Source organism: Cynoglossus semilaevis, chromosome Z (assembly GCF_000523025.1).
Source record: "Cynoglossus semilaevis isolate Cse_v1.0 chromosome Z, Cse_v1.0, whole genome shotgun sequence".
Lineage (NCBI taxonomy): Eukaryota > Metazoa > Chordata > Actinopteri > Pleuronectiformes > Cynoglossidae > Cynoglossus > Cynoglossus semilaevis.
Genome location: NC_024328.1, coordinates 7,108,225 through 7,126,604, shown reverse-complemented (window position 1 = coordinate 7,126,604; position 18,380 = coordinate 7,108,225). Strand labels below are relative to the sequence as shown.

The 18,380-nt window shown below is 38.8% G+C and overlaps 1 protein-coding gene across 6 annotated transcripts in view; it reads left to right on the top strand.

Moving 5' to 3' along the window:
* The window catches only part of LOC103397715 (SH2B adapter protein 3-like), a 42,245-nt gene extending 24,495 nt beyond the window's left edge, over positions 1 to 17,750 (top strand). For 3 of the 6 annotated variants that reach the window (XM_017042917.2, XM_017042916.2, XM_025053463.1), the window contains exons 3-8: positions 8,074 to 8,175; positions 8,330 to 8,418; positions 13,496 to 13,587; positions 13,681 to 13,895; positions 14,192 to 14,402; positions 14,475 to 17,750. In XM_017042917.2, the coding sequence (XP_016898406.1) occupies positions 8,074 to 8,175; positions 8,330 to 8,418; positions 13,496 to 13,587; positions 13,681 to 13,895; positions 14,192 to 14,402; positions 14,475 to 14,842 (1,077 nt within the window). In that variant the 3' untranslated portion in view covers positions 14,843 to 17,750. Of the gene's footprint in view, positions 1 to 8,073; positions 8,176 to 8,329; positions 8,419 to 13,495; positions 13,588 to 13,680; positions 13,896 to 14,030; positions 14,074 to 14,191; positions 14,403 to 14,474 lie in introns of all 6 variants that reach the window. The other 3 variants (XM_025053465.1, XM_025053466.1, XM_025053464.1) reach the window with 3 other exon arrangements.
* The last annotated feature ends 630 nt before the right edge of the window (positions 17,751 to 18,380 follow it).

Sequence of the window (18,380 nt, the reverse complement as noted above, 5' to 3'; positions counted from 1 at the left end):
CTGATTAAAAACACAATGACCAGTCTTTTCCACATGTGCAGTTACCGGACACTCAACACACCCTTAACTGACCGTCACACAAACACATACACCCATAACTGACACACAAGGATAAAGCACACCAGTGTGTTGTATCACACTTGACACTTAACCAACACAAACACACAGAGAAACAACTCTGCACCTGTTATTAATGATTTTGTTTTTCATTCTTCTGATAATGATGCATTAGGCCATTTTTTTTTTTTTTCGTTGCATTCATTGCGGTACTAATGAACTCATTAAAAAAACTTCTTTTCAGATAGGTATCAAAACATTTAGAGCAAAAACAGGAAAAACAAAAAGGTTCCACTACTTGGAAACTCGGTCATTAAGCACATGTTCATGCTCTGCTCATGCAACAGTGCACACAATCACCTGATCTATTTTCTCTTCGATTTTCTCAGTATTAACTCATCTGCTTCCTCAGCTGCCATCTGTCATGTTCCACCTGCACTTTGATATAGACGCACATATGAGACATGATGAGACATTTAGTAAGGTTCATTTACTGTCTCTAAATGTGTTATTTATTACTATTACAAAAGAAATATCTATTTTTAAAATCAAATGTTTTGAGGGAAAAAAAAGAGCAGTACCTATAAGTTAAGCACTATTTTATGCAATCTCTACAGGCAAACTTTTCCAAGTTGAATGGAATATGGCAGAGATCTTTTTTTTTTTTTTTTTGATTCGAAGTAAGTTTAAATTTGTGTATAGTTACTTAAAATACAAAACGTTTATTAATATTAGAATAGAATATCTTTCATAACGTGGCATTCATTCCTTCCATTCTGCACCTTCATATTGCTACATCAATCAACTGATTCTTCTTCGAACTAAAATGTCAGGGAAACATGTCTATGAAGATTCTCAGTCATCCAGGTCATGGTCAAGTTTAAAAAAAAGTTCTGCACGCAGAAAATTCACGTCCAGTTGCCTAACAGAACTTTTTTTTAAACTAAAATGTATATCAACTTAGTCACTGAGAGGTATGACATGGTAATTAACAAACTCCGTCTTACGAACCTCAACTTTGATAAAATATGGAGGCAAAAGACAAATCAATATTAAATTCTTTTTAGGAAAGAACGACCGGAAAATCTGCTGAAATTACAGTGAAAATTAGCAAAACAGAACCTTAAGCTAGCCAATAATAACTCCTCCAAATGAATCAAAACATTGACAAGCTAACATTATACAGAAGAAATGCAACTTGCTCAATGAATATGTCATACGCAGCAGTAGTAATTGGGCGTGAATGAAGCCACATGTACAGTACGTGCGTACGTAACAATCAAGGAACAATTTTATTGTTAAACCATTTGATCATCCGACGTGCAGTTTCTGTGTCAATAAGGGCAACCCCTTGTCAGCCTTTGATTTTCTCCTATGTGTGAAGCCACAGCCAATCCTCTTACGTGGAAGTGCGTTCACTTCTGTGAATTTAGAGTGTGCTCCGTCGATTTCTTTATGTACATTATATCAGGGTTTCTGAGAACTTAGCGAGGACAGCGACAGTGAACTGACACATATTTATCACTGACAGCCACCTCTTTTGACAGCTTCTGACAGGTTTCCAAGAACACACTCATTTCTATCTCTGATGGTATGTTTTATCTCTCTCCCCCTCTCTGTGTGTGTGTGCACGTGTGTGTGTGTGTATGTGTGTTTGTGTGTGCTCTCCACATCCTCCATAAAGCCACAGATAGAGCTGATTGCGAATGTGATCACTTCTAATAATCTCAACTCTAGCACGTGCAAAGTTGAGGACTTGACCCAACAACCGATACCTACGACACTGTCAAGATCAAAGTGTTGATTTTTTTTTTTAATCTTCATTTATATTACTTAGAGGATTTACAGAGAAACGTTTTAAAATGACCTGCTGCTTTTTGAGACGTATTCATTTCCTTGAACATTTGAAACATTTGAAATTGCAGAACTATATAAGTATGTTTTTTAGAAGCATTTAAAGGAAATTGCCTTAAATGACTCAATCTTTGGGCATCATAATTGCTGTACAGAGGGGGGGGTGGGGTTAAATAACCCTCTGAGAAAGAAACTAGGGTTCTATTGAGGTTCTATTTCTGAAGACCTCAGGAGTGTTCATCTGTGTGAGACTAGCAACAGGTGGTGGAGTCTAACCAGAGTGTAGGAGGGTGAAAACAATGCCAGCTGCTCTAGATCACAATAGTGTTGGCTGCAGCTGTAGGTTTTATATAGACACATTAAATAAGAACCCCTCTTTTCTCTCTCTCCCACACCCCCCTTTCTCTCATTTTAAATACATACCAACGATGTCTGCACAACAGCCCCGGTCCAGGATGTCATAATGTCAGTCCTGCTACAGCAAAAGCTGGTGTGTTAATAGGTACATTTAAGCAGATTGCATAATGGGTTTTTATTTTGTTTGTTTGGGGTTTTTTGTCAATTACTGTGATGCTGAGGCCAAACAATCAGCTCAGTATGAGTCTGAGTGAATATGTCTCGTCTGTGTGTCTCACTCAACACTTTGTCCCCATCACTACATGAATGCTAAGAAAAACCTGCTCTTCTCTACACTGGTGTGACAGTCAAGTAGCTGGTGTTGCTCCCATGAACCAAGGCTGAGCTCAAACTAAAGTTTGTCGCTTTAAGAGTATTGCCAAACCAAGATTTAAATTTAAATACACACATTTTGTTTTTCTGTTATAATTACTTAATAAAGTCTTTGAAATAGCAATGATTATAAGCAAAGTTTTATAGAAACTGTCATATTTTATTACAATAAACACATGGTTGAATTATCTTGCTCATAATATCTTTTAGGTTACATGTGATGATAAATAAAACCCTACATGGGATTGCGACCCCCATGTTGAACTGTCTTAAAGTACACGACAGTCAGAGACAACGAACCACAGGCTGCTGACTACTCCAAAGTACAGGACACCCACGGTGAGTGTTTTTTTTATTGCAGGTCTCAGGCCTGAGAAAAAGGTTTTTTCATGTGTGCAGTGGGTTTGTTTTTCTACAAATATGTGCCAAGTCACATGCACATGCAGAGAATTTGCCTTGACAGTGAGGTTAAAATCTTTCTTTCAGTGATGTTCAAAGAAAAATCTTCTAAAACATTCAATTTTAATTTTTTTTTCCAAACATCACAAACCCTCTTTTTAGGCACAAAATAAAAAAAGTTTAAAAAATAAAAAAAAAAGTGCAGTGACTATATTTGTCTCGGCAGCTTTTGGAATGATTTCCCAGAACATAACACACAAGTGTAAATTAAAGGAACATACTTTTTTAAATTTATATTTAAAGGTAGTTACACCTTGAGTTGCATTTTTAAAAGTGTGTGTGTGTGTATAATGCACATCGTTATAGTTACAGTTGAGTTAGTTCTAAGGATTAAGACTAGTCTTACATTAGTAATAGTTAAAGTTGGGGTAAGGTACTAGAATACACACCACAGTGTATGTGTGTATGTCCAAATCTGTGAGTTTTCGTGCAGCTTAAAGAATAAAATTTTCTGCATCGTCAACAAAAAGCTGAGTTTAGGGTCAGTCCGACAACTTACACACACATGAACACACACACACACTGACATCCACCCTGGACAGAGCAGGTCATGGTGACCCTCCGAGGGACAGAGGAATTTTGAGTGTGAACCCAGTTGCCATGGTGACTGAGAAAGGGACCCTGGGAAGAAAGTCTTGTACTCCAAACATCCTGTGTCACCACCCGTGTGTGTGTGTGTGGGGGGGGGTGTGTGTGTGTGCACTCTGTCAATGAGTGTGTGGGTGAGAAAGTTTGTGTGGCTGCATCTGTCACTGTGTCCTTTTCTTCTTTGTCGCTGAGCTAAGTTCATTAACGGTAGACTGTTACGTCTCAGGGTGTAAATGTGTGTTTGGAAAATCAGCCCTGACACGTACAGTACAGCCACTGAGACGCCACTGTAATGTTGAAAAAAATGTTTTGGTGATGTAAGAGTTTCTTTCTTTTTAAAAAAAAAAAAAAAGTTTTCTCTGGGAAAATGAATGACAGCTAGATCATCAGAAGATACAGTAAATATAGTTTCAGTAGTTTTACGCCAGTTCAACGTCATACCAGCAGAGGAAACACATCGGTACAATATCTGTGACATGATTACATCAGCGGGTGTGTTTCAAGTTGAAACATAGTAGTGACGGTTGAGTCACTCTGAAGAGTGCAAGTCAAAACTGAAAAGTCAACGCTGGTTCACGGTTCTATTTCTGTCATCATATTGGTAATTTTGATCAAGCTATTTTGTTACAGTTGGTATCTAAACAGATACGGCTCACTGTGAGATGAAATATTAATGTGAAATATATTATCTCTGGAAAGGAGATAATATTTGTGGCTGCACTTGTTTTTGACAGACATAACTCTTCATTAAAAGTACTGTGTGGATTTTAATGACATTTTGGTGGCGATGTTATTTATAGCCTCTCTGGATGGAGATTCTAGAATGAGTGTTAAGTTAAGTTAACACGTGTTAACCCTATAGAATACCAATGACCATTTTTATAAGTTATTACAGTTATTCCAATGACACCCCAGTCGTTTTGTGCTGAGTAGGCAATAAAAACTCCCTCGCTCTTCAGGCTTTTTCACAGTTGGGCTGAATGTAGATGACAAATGTGATGGTACAGTATGTCTATGTGTATGTAAGAATGTCCAGTGACCAATACAATCATTTTTGTTTCTTCTACGGTTCCATAGTGTAGTGGTTAGCACGGTAGTGTAGTGGAGAGCAGAGGGTCCTGGGTTTGAAACACTAGATGCTTAGTGCTTGTTAAGGGCAGCTTGTTAACAGCATATCTGCTGCTAACACAACAATTTCCCTAATGTGGCATGCTTTTTTTTTTTTTTTTACTTGCTTCAAATACAGAAAGTAACCAAATACATTATTGGTGTTTTTAATCATAATGAGTCCTTACTTTGGAAAACAAGCTTTTCAAAATGTAAATGTTTGCTTAAAAGTCCATTTCTGCAGAGCACAGACTGCAGAGGCTTTAATCAATCTGAGTTTTGGTTCATGATTTGGAATATCTCAAGAACATAATTGAGAAACCAGAAAGAAAAACATTTCTGTTCATTTCGACACACCCACGTCAAATTATTATTTTTCCTAAAAGTCAGGGGTGGCAGATCATTGAGCTTGTAATGGGAGGACTGAGGGTTTGAATCCTAGCCCTGGTGAGTCCACTGCTCCTGTCTGTCTGGTGCTAATCATTGGAGTTTTCCATGGGAGATTAGGGGATAGAGATTATATACACAAAATTTTATTCTCTTCAGTTACAGTGGAACCTCGGGATATGAGCGTCTCGACATACAAGTATTTTGAGATATTTCGAGCGTAATGTCCGTAAAGAAAAGAATACAAATTGAAAAAAAAGAAAAAAAAAGTCACTAGCAAAAATAAGATTGCGGGAATTAGAATATTATTAAAATACAGCTAAACTACAGGGAAATGTGCTAGTGTGTTTTGTCTGACTGATAACAAGATCACGTTGGGCCTCGAGCCTATTTGATCAATGTTGTACACATGGAGAAAGTAAAAAAACACTACGGCGACACACTCCTCCTCACAGTCTGTGCAGGGTCATAATAAGCAGCCCTGTGTTGAAAAGATGATAGATACCATTTGACTGCCAGTCTCTGCAGTGTTTAGACAGAGAATAACACAATTCCTTTGTGTCATAAATCAAGTTGTCTCCGTCTTCACAGTGGGTCAGAGAACAAATGGTGACTGATAGGGACTGAGGGACTTCTTTAACAGTACTATCACTTTGAACATCACTGTGTTTTAACAACAGACATTTCCTACATTGTCACAGATTGAAGTCAATCTTGGCCAGATGTCATTTTTAATACAGTAAACATCTTTAAATGATGACACTTCCCTGACCTTGCTCCAGGCATGTTTCAAACATGAACACACGTAGTTTTCCCACATTGCTCGTTTGTGTTTTAAGGGCAGATGCTTGAGGGAGATTTTTGATGATTACAAAATAAAGAGAGAGAAGAGACAAAGGCCTGCTTCATCCTCCAGGGAGTAACATTTTGCTGTAATAGGAAATGTGCTTTGAGCTTCAACTCCCCCCACTCCGACCCCTCCAGATAAAGTTGATTCACAGATCCACAACTCCTTGTTGCTCAACCGTATGTTTCACTTTTTTTCTCCCCCCTGCACAGACACGTTTGGTTCCTCAAACATATATCTTAGTCACAAACTCATTCACATTCTCTCAATGTATTCCTCTGAATGAGTCACTCTCTGAGCTCGTACGCGCAGTGACACACGGCCGCGCCAAAGAACAAGCGGTTATGAAACAGTGAACGTCTCGTCAGTCAACACTTTGACTTAGTGGAGATGATAACACTTTAAAGTTCATCAGATGGACGAGGAGATAGCTTTGAATAAATAAATAATTAAGTTGTAAATTTAGCAAAATTTTTTTTAAAAATCATTCTTGTTCTTGGAAACATTTAGACTCTGCAGTTTGAATCAAGTTCATACTTCTGAGTTCAGTGTTCATCTTTCATATGCATATGCACACACACGCACACACACACATCACCCTGATGTATGTGTCTCACATTCCCGTTATTCCTCTCAGGTCAGTCAGAAGGAAACCTTCATGTTTAAACCTGAATTTAAAGTAGCTGAAAGAAATGTTTGCTGAACATCTGGTCAAGTCAAATTCAGCCGTCACAGCAGTTTTCACAAGTTCACTTTTAGTCAGTTCCTCATTCACTGACTCAGGTCTTACTACGAGTCACATTTCTTTCATCAGTGTGTCACTCGAATGTTTTAATGATAATAGTCAATGCTGTGGTTGAGCAGCGGAGCTGGTCGAATGGGATTCGTTCATTAGGCTGTCAAACTGAGGAAATTGGTCAGTGGGGGGTACTTAATCTGCTCTTTTGATGTCCCCCTGCTCCTGTCTGTTTTTATGTGTGTACAGGATTAACATGGACATTCCGCAGGCTCACTCAATGTCACATAAAGTCAAATACCTCCAGTGAACAAAGCCCTGGAATCTGTCCTGCCTCCATTTACGTCTGCGCTTTGTCCTCTTTTTTTTTTTTTTTAGCTCTCCTTCTGCTTTTCTTCATACTCTAAGAGTCCCTGCTTATACTTTTGACACAGGGTCAGAAATTGGTGTTGATTGCAAAATGCTCTCATGGTGTCTGAACTTGCCCTTGAAATTATTATGACAGGGGCAATAATGAAGTTATATAAACAGATCATGTGATAACAGGCCGTGCTCCCAGGCCCTTTTGCCACAAACGGCACATCAATTCAATAACGAATATGAACAGTGTAAAGTTTAAATCTAACAGCTCAAAGTGCAAATGATAGCATTGCAATAAATATTAATTATGTGCTATTTTTGTTAAATAAAAATGGAAACAAATTCAGCTCAAAATCCTTAAGTGACACTGTGGCCCTTAAGTGACACATGGTGACTCTGCTACACTTCAATCTGAAGTGTAGCAGAGTCACCATGTTGTTCACAAACCAAGAGTAAAACATTTAAAATGCCATTTCTAAATGGCAAAGGTTGATACTTTTTAAAGTCAGTGCTAAAGTTCCACATGTTTGCCTTGTGCTTCATTTCATAATGCCTTTCCACACAGCTGACCAAGACAGGTATGTGTATGTGTGTGTGTTTCTTGTTGCATTATTATAGTTTTATTGAAGTCTGTGTGGCAGCTGTTCTGATGTCCTCTTAGGTTTGATCATATTTGAACATATTTTATTTTAATAGAATAGGCTTTACACCTGGAGGGTGCATGTATTTTTGTGCATATTATTTACAATATATACAGTATTTGTTTTTTGTTTTTTTGTATGCAACACAGTGTTATCCCAGGTAATGTTTAACTCATGCAGGTCCTGTCCTGTCTAACTATTAGAATTATTCTGGCTTTCACTTAACTATTTATATTTTTATATAAATGTGCCCTGCAGCTTCTTTGTTTGTATCTCAAACTACTTCTCTTTTCAATTCCATTTGCAAGGCTCATAACCCAACGCTGACGACTCAGTGCTCTGATATCCAAGAAGTGCGTCGGTGCAACCGTCTAGAAATGCCAGACAAAATAAACACTTTTGTTTTAAAGGTAAGACAATGCCCTCTGACCCAGTGAATGGTTGATATTGAGGTAATGAATAAATGACAACAACTGCAGAATTGTCAGTGAGACTCCAATTTAAATTAGACTGTTGTCATTATTATTATCTGTGCTGAACGGTACTCCTTTTTCGGCGGTGCAGGTTAATCAAGGCAACCTGATATTTGAGACAGCAAACGACCAGCAGGTCAGCTCCTGGACAACAGAGCTAAAAGAGTGCATCAGCAACAGGTGAGAAACTTGTACTCACTCTAGAAAAGTGTGTGTGTTTGTTTGTCCTGTTTTCTTTTAGTCTAAAAGTTACAGGTGGGTAAATAAGAACAGCAAACTACAAGTTAGGAACAAAGAGTTCATTTTTGTGTGAGTATTTTATTCTAAAAATTATTGTTAATCAAACTGTGAAAGTGTCACAAAAATATTATAGTTATACAGTAGTTATTATACAGTTTTTCATCAGCTGTACCAGCAGTAGAATGTACACTGCCTGGCCAAAAAAAAAGTCACCACCTGGATTTAGCTAAGCAAATAGGTACAAGCCTCCTGTTGGATAATTACTGCATGGACGATTATCTTTCAGCTGGAAACAAGTTATTTAACCCCAACTGGTGCAATGAGTTGCTTCTCAATTCCTAAACAACCATGTCGAAAGCAGAGATCAAGCAGAGAAAACATTACAAGGAGATCACAGAAACGACTAAAGTTGGGTTAAGAACTGTCCAACGCATTATTAAAAACTGGAAGGATAGTGGGGACCCATCGTGATGGGCGCATCAGGGTAAGAAGAGAAGCAGGTGAAGTGATGCACCCATCATGCCTAGTGCCTACTGTACAAGCCTGTGGGGGCAGTGCTATGATCTGGGGTTGCTGCAGTTGGTCAGGTCCAGGTTCAGCAACAGTATGTGCTCAAAGAATGAGGTCAGCTGACTACCTGAATATACTGAATGACCAGGTTATTCCATCAATGGATTTTTTCTTCCCTGATGGCATGGGCATATTCCAAGATGACAATGCCAGGATTCATCGGGCTCAAATTGTGAAACACTGGTTCAGGGAGCATGAGACATCATTTTCACACATGCATTGGGCACCACAGAGTCCAGACCTTAACCCCATCCAGACCTTAACCTCAGACTCTACCACCATCAATGCAAGATCTTGGTGAAAAATTAATGCAACACTGGATGGAAATAAATCTTGTGACATTGCAGAAGCTTATCGAAACAATGCCACGGCGAATATGTGCTGTAATCAAAGCTAAAGGTGGTCCAACGAAATATTAGAGTGTATGACCCTTTTTTTTGGTGGCAACTTTTTTTTTGGCCAGGCAGTGTATTTTTCCTTTTTTATCATCAGGATTGCACCGTGTGTTGCCATGTATTACAATATATTTGGTTGCATATAGTGTAGTGTAGTGGTAAAAGTGTTTGCTTGTGTATTTTTAACAAAACTGAGTGGAAAAGTAAATGAAAAAAAATACAAATCAAATCAAAGACAAAAACTTGGAGTTCATCAGGAACAACAAAAAGAGTTTCAATTTTAACCAAAGAAATCTGCCATATATGCACTGAAGTTAGCCTAAAAATAGCTAACATACAACATTTGATACTTTCTCCTTAAAATGATAACATTTATAATAACATTTTCAAGCAAACACTGAAAACTCAATTACTGCAAATTTAAAAACAACTGTCTGTTTGTCTTAATATTATATTAAATTGTTGTTTCATTAAACTCATCATAAAAGCATTAATAAGGAGCGTGGCTACATTGTTTATATTTCCTGGTGTTGAGAGGGTGTTGTTAATGTTACAAACGCTGGAGCGCTGTACCACTCTGTACTACATACAGTATATTTTATTGACAGAACCATTTGGCTGCAGGGCAGGTATTTTACTCGGTAAAAAACCTGATTTATAAACACAGAAACACACACACACATTTCTGCATTTGGACTTTGGCTGTTCTGGAGTGTTTTTATGTGTGCTGGATGTTTACATGCACTTAGGTCTGTGTGTTTGTTCGTTTAAATGGAATAATTTGAAGCAATGGAGTAAATGGAAAACAAACATTTTCAGTCTGGGGAAAACTAAATGAAACCTTTATATTACATTATAAAAAAAGAATTTGAAGTTGCTCCTGTTGTTCTCCCTCTCTGAAAAGAAACAAAACAAATCCTGAATTTGTGTTCCTCAAACAGAATATCAACTGAATAAAACATTATTCAACGGGGCCCTCGAGAGACAATAGAGCTTGTTTTTCCATTTTGTAAAAACCCAAAAATATTGGAAGCATTCTGGGACTCGTCCTTTAAGCAAGACTTTGATTATATCTCATTTTCAGTCAAAATCCTAAATGTAGTTATTAATTATTGATAGTAAAGATGTGGGTATTATTTGAACAAATGAAAGCGAGGCCCTTTTTTTGTTTCTGTCTTTCCACCGGCCACACAGTCTGTGTGAGCATCGGTGCTATATTTGTGTATGAGTGTGTGTTGCTCTGGGAAAGGAAGTGTGTGGGAGGTCTCCGACTCAGGAGAATCTCAGGACCTTTCTCATTTCTGCAGATGTCTGGAATGTGCACACGCGTACACACACAAACTATGCAGTGCAATAAAAACTTGAGTAAAGACTTGAGTTCACACGTTACTGTTGACAACGTCTAAATACTGTAAAGATTCATAAAAGAAAAGAAAGGGGGAAAAAAAAGAGAAATTTGACATTTGACATTGATCCCATATTTGGGAAATTCTTGTGTTAGCAGCAGATATGCTGTTAACAGTCCACCAGGAGCAGGCACCAAGCATGTTGTTCCTCTGGGAATCGAACCCAGGACACCGCTGCACTATGGAACTGAATACTAAAAACATCATGGTGTGTGTGTTTGCTGGACTAATACAGATTTATATACTTGACATAATGGAAAGGAAAGTAAGGAAAGTGAACTCCTTGTCACTGTGACACAGCTCACCACTGCACACAACCAAATGTGACCTCTGTTTTTAACCCATCAGCAAAGTGAACAGTGGGCAGCTTTAAGGGGAGCAGTGAGTGGGGACGGTGTCATGCTCAGAGCACCTCAGTGGTAACTTGGCAGCTGCTGGACTCAAACCTAAACCTAAACCTAAACCTAGACCTTCCAGACCCAAGTCTGCTTCCTTAACCACTAAGCCACCACTATACAGTTTGTTATAACAGTTGTTTTTTTACACATCCAAACATATGGCATTTACATCTCTATAACAAAAGTTACAGGGTAATTATGGGATGGTGAAAGATATTCTTTCACCTTTGTGAACTTAGCTACTGGGTTACAGTGGTATCATGGCCTCAATGCTAAATACTAAGTGTGATTCTACTCATATTTTGTTGCACTGTGGTGCTAGGTTTTTGCAGCAACAATAAAGGTTCTTTTAGTCTATATTTTTATATATAAATATGGTTAAAAACATGGAAATTTGTAACAAATGTTTTGCTACTTGGTCAGTATATTAGAGGCATTGAGGGTTTTTTATTGTTATGACAAGAGGTAGAAACTAGAGAGAAATTTGGTTCTTTGTCAAAAATCACACTCTGATTTGGTTGTAAAGAAGACCTTGGACCTACAGACAAGGACAGTGGGGACCTAAAAGCATGGGTTTAGGTCTCCACTGTCAGATATAGTACAAGGTGACCTGTGTCTTGGAGAACTTTTAGATTTCAGACAAGTAGACAGACGCACAAAAAAAGACTCAGGACAGTCGTGTGCTCTTTCAAGCCGTCCCCGTGGTAACAGTGACAATTACTGCAGCAGCAGCACAGCAAATGTTCATCAAACCGCCACACACACCAACCAAGCTAACAAACCTGATCCACTTATCACTGAGCCTAAAAATGTCTGAACGCCAGGAAAAAGGACCCAGTGTCTCTTTTAAGTGCGTGATATTATCCCAGTTTGTATGATTTGATTTATCGTGCTGAAACCACACAAAGCTCAGGCAGGCTCGGACAGGCAATGTGAGACAGCCAGGATAAAGGATGCTGTGCAAGCAGGCGTTATTTGGAATAGGTTGAAACACGCCTCATCTTAGATGTGGTTGGATGTGGTAGCTGTTTACTTCGCACATAACTTAACCTAAAACACTGCTGATTGGCAGAAATGCCCCCACGTAGTTGGAGTAATAAACATCAATCGATTGTGACACAGACTGAGGGTGAAAACAAACCCATGCACAAAGGACCTGATTTGCTTTTACACAAATCAGCAGTTCAGAGTGCCTGCTATTGTGTTGTTGTTACATGAGGTCTATTTCGATGAGAGGCTAACAGTCACACCCACAATACATCTTCCTGAATATAATATAGGCTCCATGTGAAGTTTTCCTTAAATGATGGAATTTTTTTTTAAAAAGTCTCCTCTGCTCTCATTTTGAAGAAAATAGAAGATAAAGCATGACTGTCTGAGAAGAGAACGTACGTAAAACTGACATAAAAATATCAACCATCTTGTTCATAGGTGACCTTTAATTTTAAATGTTTTTTCAAATTGTTTATCAAATGTGTTCAAAGTCAGCGGTAAATGAAAAAATATGATGACGTTTTGTGCTATTTAGACTATGATTATAATTCAGTAAATGGTATCATATAATAAATGTGAAATATATAACATATAATAAAGGTGAAATATGACATCATATAATAAAGATGAAATATATGACATCATAAAATAAAGATAAAATATATGACATCATATTGTAAAGATGAAATATAGGACATTATATAATAGAACTAAAATATATGACATATAATAAATATGAAATATATAACGTCATATAATAAAGATGAAATATATATATAATAACGGTACAGTATTTGACAGACTACATATATACATATACATGTCAAACTTAAAGCCCAGGAACCAAATGCGGCTCGCCAAGCCATCTTGTGTGACCCGCGGGAGCTTAAAAGTCATTTAAGTTTTTTTTTTATTACACAGCAATGAACAATATTTGTAGATTGAATAAATAATAATAATTTGCAGAAACATGTATCAGTCTGTTATGGAGTAGTTACATCTATACCAGCGGTCCCCAACCTTTTTTGTTCCAAGGACTGGTCAGCCAGTACCACCCGTTACTACCTATGGACTAATACTGGTCCGCAAACCGGGGGTTTGGGACCCCTGATCTATACAGTCTTCCATTTAAAACCGGTCCTTCAACAGGAAATATACTGCTGATGTGGCCCCCAGTGAAAATGAGTTTGACACCACTGACCTAAACAATCTTATCTGTCTGTCTGAGCCTCATCTGAATCTAACTGTGTCCCAGGTCAGGCAGCGTGGATCTGGAGCTGCTCCTTTCCTCAGCAGAAAGCTTGGTTTCAGACAATTGCAGAGGAAGGTCAGCATCAGCTGCTCAAAGTAAGTGGAAGTTCTTCCTGCACAGATAAAAACAGGAGAGACGTGGTCAACGTTAGTGATGTTTAAATCATTTTGTTGCTCTGCTCCTCCAAGGTCCAGTGACCTTTATTTCACCAGAGCAGGTGATACAGAGGACGGACCACTTCCTCTTCTCCTACCCATGGTTCCATGGGCCCATCTCCCGAGTCAAAGCAGCAAACCTGGTCCAGGACTCTGGGCCAGAGGGACACGGAGTGTTTCTGGTGCGACAGAGTGAGACGCGCAGGGGAGACTACGTCCTCACATTTAACCACAAGGGAAAAGCAAAGGTTTGTCTTTGAATGTTTAACTTAATAATAAAATCAAATAAAACCTAGGAAGGGGCCACGCAGTAGTTAGCACTTTAGCCTTGCAGCTAAAAGATCACTGGTTTGTTTTCATGTTGTTCTCCTTGTGTGTTTGAGTGGGTTCTGTCCTGGTGGTCTGGTGTCCTCCCTCAGTCAGAATGTGAGTGTGAACCTTTGTCAGTGTCCGAGACGCAAGCCCAACGTCAGGTGACATCCAGGAGGTTCTTCACTTTAAATGGACGTTGTAGTAAACTCTGGCGCCCTCTGTGTCTCTGTAGCACCTGCGTCTCTCTCTGACAGAGTGGGGTCAGTGCAGGGTCCAGCACCTGCATTTCCCTTCTGTTATGGACATGCTCAGCCACTTCCACCTGTTCCCCATTCCTCTGGAGTGCGAAACAGTGGAGGGAGTCACACTCTCCAACTTTGTAGTGGCCGGCTTCAGTCCCCCATCACAGGGTGAGGCCCTGCTGCACGGCCTTCTGTCAAAACGTAAATCAATTAAAAAATAAATACAATGGTGAATGTTAGCCTCCGTGTTTGACTGTGAACCACTCTCCTCAGGTGCCGTCCTGGTCCCGTTCTCCCTCCACCGCTGGAGCTCAGAGCCCAGCCTGTCTCACTGTAGCCTCACCCGTAGCTTCAGTCACCCGATGTCACCCTGCCGCACCTCGTCCAGTCCCAGCTCTGCGTCCCAGTCAGGAAACCATGCCCAGACCATGGCCAGACCCCGCACCAACCCCGCCCCTGAGCCTCGTGCACCAGCTTTCTCTCCTGCTCTCTTGCATCACAGAGAGTCGGTGGGGAGGGGGCTTCTTCTCCACCACCCTGCCTCTCACTCTCCCATCATCCGCCAGGGTGACTCAGACTATGAGCTGGAGCCTGAGCACGGCCAGAAGCTGGCGAAAGATAACCAGTACATGTTGCTGTGACCTGCTGAGACACAAGTGTCCATCGGGGGTCACCGCACACACACACAGCGATTTAAGAGCTGCAGACTCATCAGAATGAGCACAGTTGTCGCTGTCTAAATATCTAGGTCACGCCCCTCAGTTGACCATTGTGAATGTATTTTTGTGAGAATAATTACAGTTTGGACACACATGACAATTCCTCTCACACACACATTTGTATGTGTGTGTGTGTGTGTGTGTGTAAGATGGAGAGAGGGAGGGAGCAGCACCTAAAGCTGTCCTTTACACAACAGAAAATGATACATTATTATTTTCATTTTTATTATTATGTTTCAGATAAATTGAATAAGGTGATCTTTATTTAACCTCTGGGACACTTGACCTGAGCTGATTGTGACACAGCTTTAGTCAAGTGCCCCCTTTAGGACATTAAAAAAAAAAAGAAAAGAAACGACATTTCACACTTGGTCTTCTTCACAAGTGTGTGGAGCAAACTGCCAGATAAACATCAACAACAAACAACAAACACTTCATGGTCGAATGTTTTTATACTTTAGATTTTTCTCATCGAACACATTGTTTTATATGAATATATATACATATATACACACACGTATATTTTTACATACCGTATATGTGCACATATATGTATTAATATACATACATACGTGTATATATATATATGTTTGAGTGTATACACATATTCTTGTATATATATTTATATATAGCTCCATAAATATATGTGTGTATATATGTATCTATATATACACATATATACTTTGGTAACAATGTGTATTTGTGAATGATGTTGTGGTTTATTGGCTAATGTGTGTGTGTGTGGTACAGTATTTGCATTAGTCCCTGTGTGAGTTTGTGTTGCATTAGTCACTTCTGGATTGAATTTTTATGTTGTTTTTAATCAGCGTCACCTCATGTCTGAATCACAGAAACTAAAACTGTGCCATGACAACAACAATACACACACACACACACACACACAGAGAGAGAGAGAGAGCTCAGTTCAAGGTCACAACCTGTGTTTTGTGCTTTCTGATGAATTTTAACAAATATAATTGTGTATAACAATAATTATATTTATTTTCATCTGGTAGCACACAATCCATGGACCATTAACTGGAAGCATTAACGAATATGAACTGTCACCAAAGACTTTGTTCATAGTCACTAATGCTGAACTCTGACCATTTTGTTTGTGTGGATTTTCCACATTAGTCTCAGAAATGTGGTTTGTTGTTGGAGCAGAGGAAACAACGTCAAGACTCTTTATGGAAATCAGACACTGACGATCAAAGACTGTCTCTGTTGGAAAATCAGATTTAACATCTTAAATCAACAGCATTAATTGCCTCTTATTATTATTATTATTTTACTGTGGAAGTGATGCCTTCACTCCTTCACTCCCAACTTCTCTGACGAAGTGTCCACACAAGTGATGATCAGACACATATTCCCTCTACATCTGCTTCTCTCTGTACCAGAATTCTATTCCAAATTTCCAAGTGCCTTTGTCAAAAACAGAGATTATCCGAGATTCAAACTGCCAGCTTTGAGATGTGCCAACAGAAATCACTGACTGTGTATGGGGACGTGGATGTGGTCTGTGTTAGTACGTATGATGTATGTGTGTGTGTGCGTGGAAATCTGAGGAGAAATGATTTCTCACTCAGGTGACACACTTCATTAAGGAACTGTGTATTAGACTGAGCTGAGTTAATCACCAGTATGTTAATAATATTAAACACAGAAGTTCAGCTAACACAGTGTAGCACTGCAACTGGAACTTCAGCCAGAAGTATAAATTGATTTTTAAAACCTCAGCCTGAGCACCACCAGTGGTACGTGAACCATAGTTTGAGAATCTTTGATAAATTTTATGAGATTTCCAATCACACACAGTTTCCAACCAGTGAGGACCTTTTTTTTTCTGCAATACTTCAAAATTTCCAGTTTGCAAAAATTGACGACGATTCATTCCTTGCACACAGTTGGTGGAGAATACAGAACATGTCATCACTCAACTCAGGTGATTTCTTTATAAAAATGATATAAAAATGATATCTATATATTTTTTGACCTATTTTTCCAACTAATTTTGAAAGGCTTTCCTACTAAAATGAAACATCAAAGAAATGTGTCTTCAACACATTTCTTCAGTCGTAGCCACTAACAACCAACCTTGTCCAACGATGACGACCAAGCATGGTCACATTTGTTTCAGTAGCGTCCAGTAGCGTCCAGTGGGATAGCATTGGAAGAGAACGTGCTAAGACTAAGTGTCTGTCTTCTAACGTGGCTTTAACACTAACTTCAGCTGTTTATTTTGTAGACGTCATGTGGCTAACGCTTACGTCTGTCTGTTTCTCTGTCCTTCTTCTCTTTATTGTTAAGTGAATAAACAAGTGATGTGATGTGAACTTCTTCTATTGTACAACGACACGTCGCCAAAGGAACATTTTTACAATGGTTGTGTCCTCTTTAATGTATTATCTGTTTGATGTTGACGTGTGTCAAGTGTTTGGAAGGGGAACAAAAACAAGGATGTTTTTGGCAAAAGTACGGTTGGTTTTCCTGCATTCATGCGCCCGAGTCAAAGCGTAACTCTTGTTTCATTCGTGCTGAAGGAAAGCAACGGTAGTGTTAACTATTTGGACTTTTGACTCCTGTGTCTTTGCCTTCTGTCGGAGGGAAAAGGACTGTGCCTTTGCCAGAAAGCTGCTGTTACTTTTCCCCTTTTTCTGGAAAGCTCAGGGTGTGATGTGATGTAGAACATGTGTAGTGCAATATAAGAGAAATGCCCAGTGCTTTACACCTGCTTCTGTGTGTACCAGTGTGTGTGTGTACCGCACGAGCAGCAGCAGATGGATAGAATATAGGTATAAAAGTATTTGCAACTGCTCAAAGTTACTGAATAAAAAAAAAACAAAAATAAAAAAAAACCATCAATGTTCCTGATAAACACGCTGCGTTATAAACCAGGACCGCTGCCTTCTCTAACATGCTGCCTCTTGCTTTCTAATCGTCCTAGGGTTCAGAATCGAGTTAATGCCCCACCGACCCCACCCCACTCTACCCCATGTACCTCAGACCCAGCCTCTGTTCCACTTTTGACCTCCTCTCGCCCTGTGTGATAATTGTTTTCTCAATACTGTTCATTCTCTTTGTTAACTTAGCACTGTAAACATTCCACTTTGACCCCACACCCTCTCGACAGCCAGTGAAAACAAAACGTACACAACGTACACAGCTTTGAAAAAAAACAACCTGTCGGTGTGTTTGAATCCCCTTCACTTAGTAGCATCTAAATTATATTTAAATAAATGTTATTTTATATATATATAAATATATACATATATGTGCATATATATGTATGTATGTATATATATATATATATATACATATATATATATATATATATATGTATATATATATATATATATACATACATACATATATATGCACATATATGTATATATTTATATGTGTTCTTTGATTTTCAAGAACGATTAACCAACGAACGATGGTGGACCAAAGAATG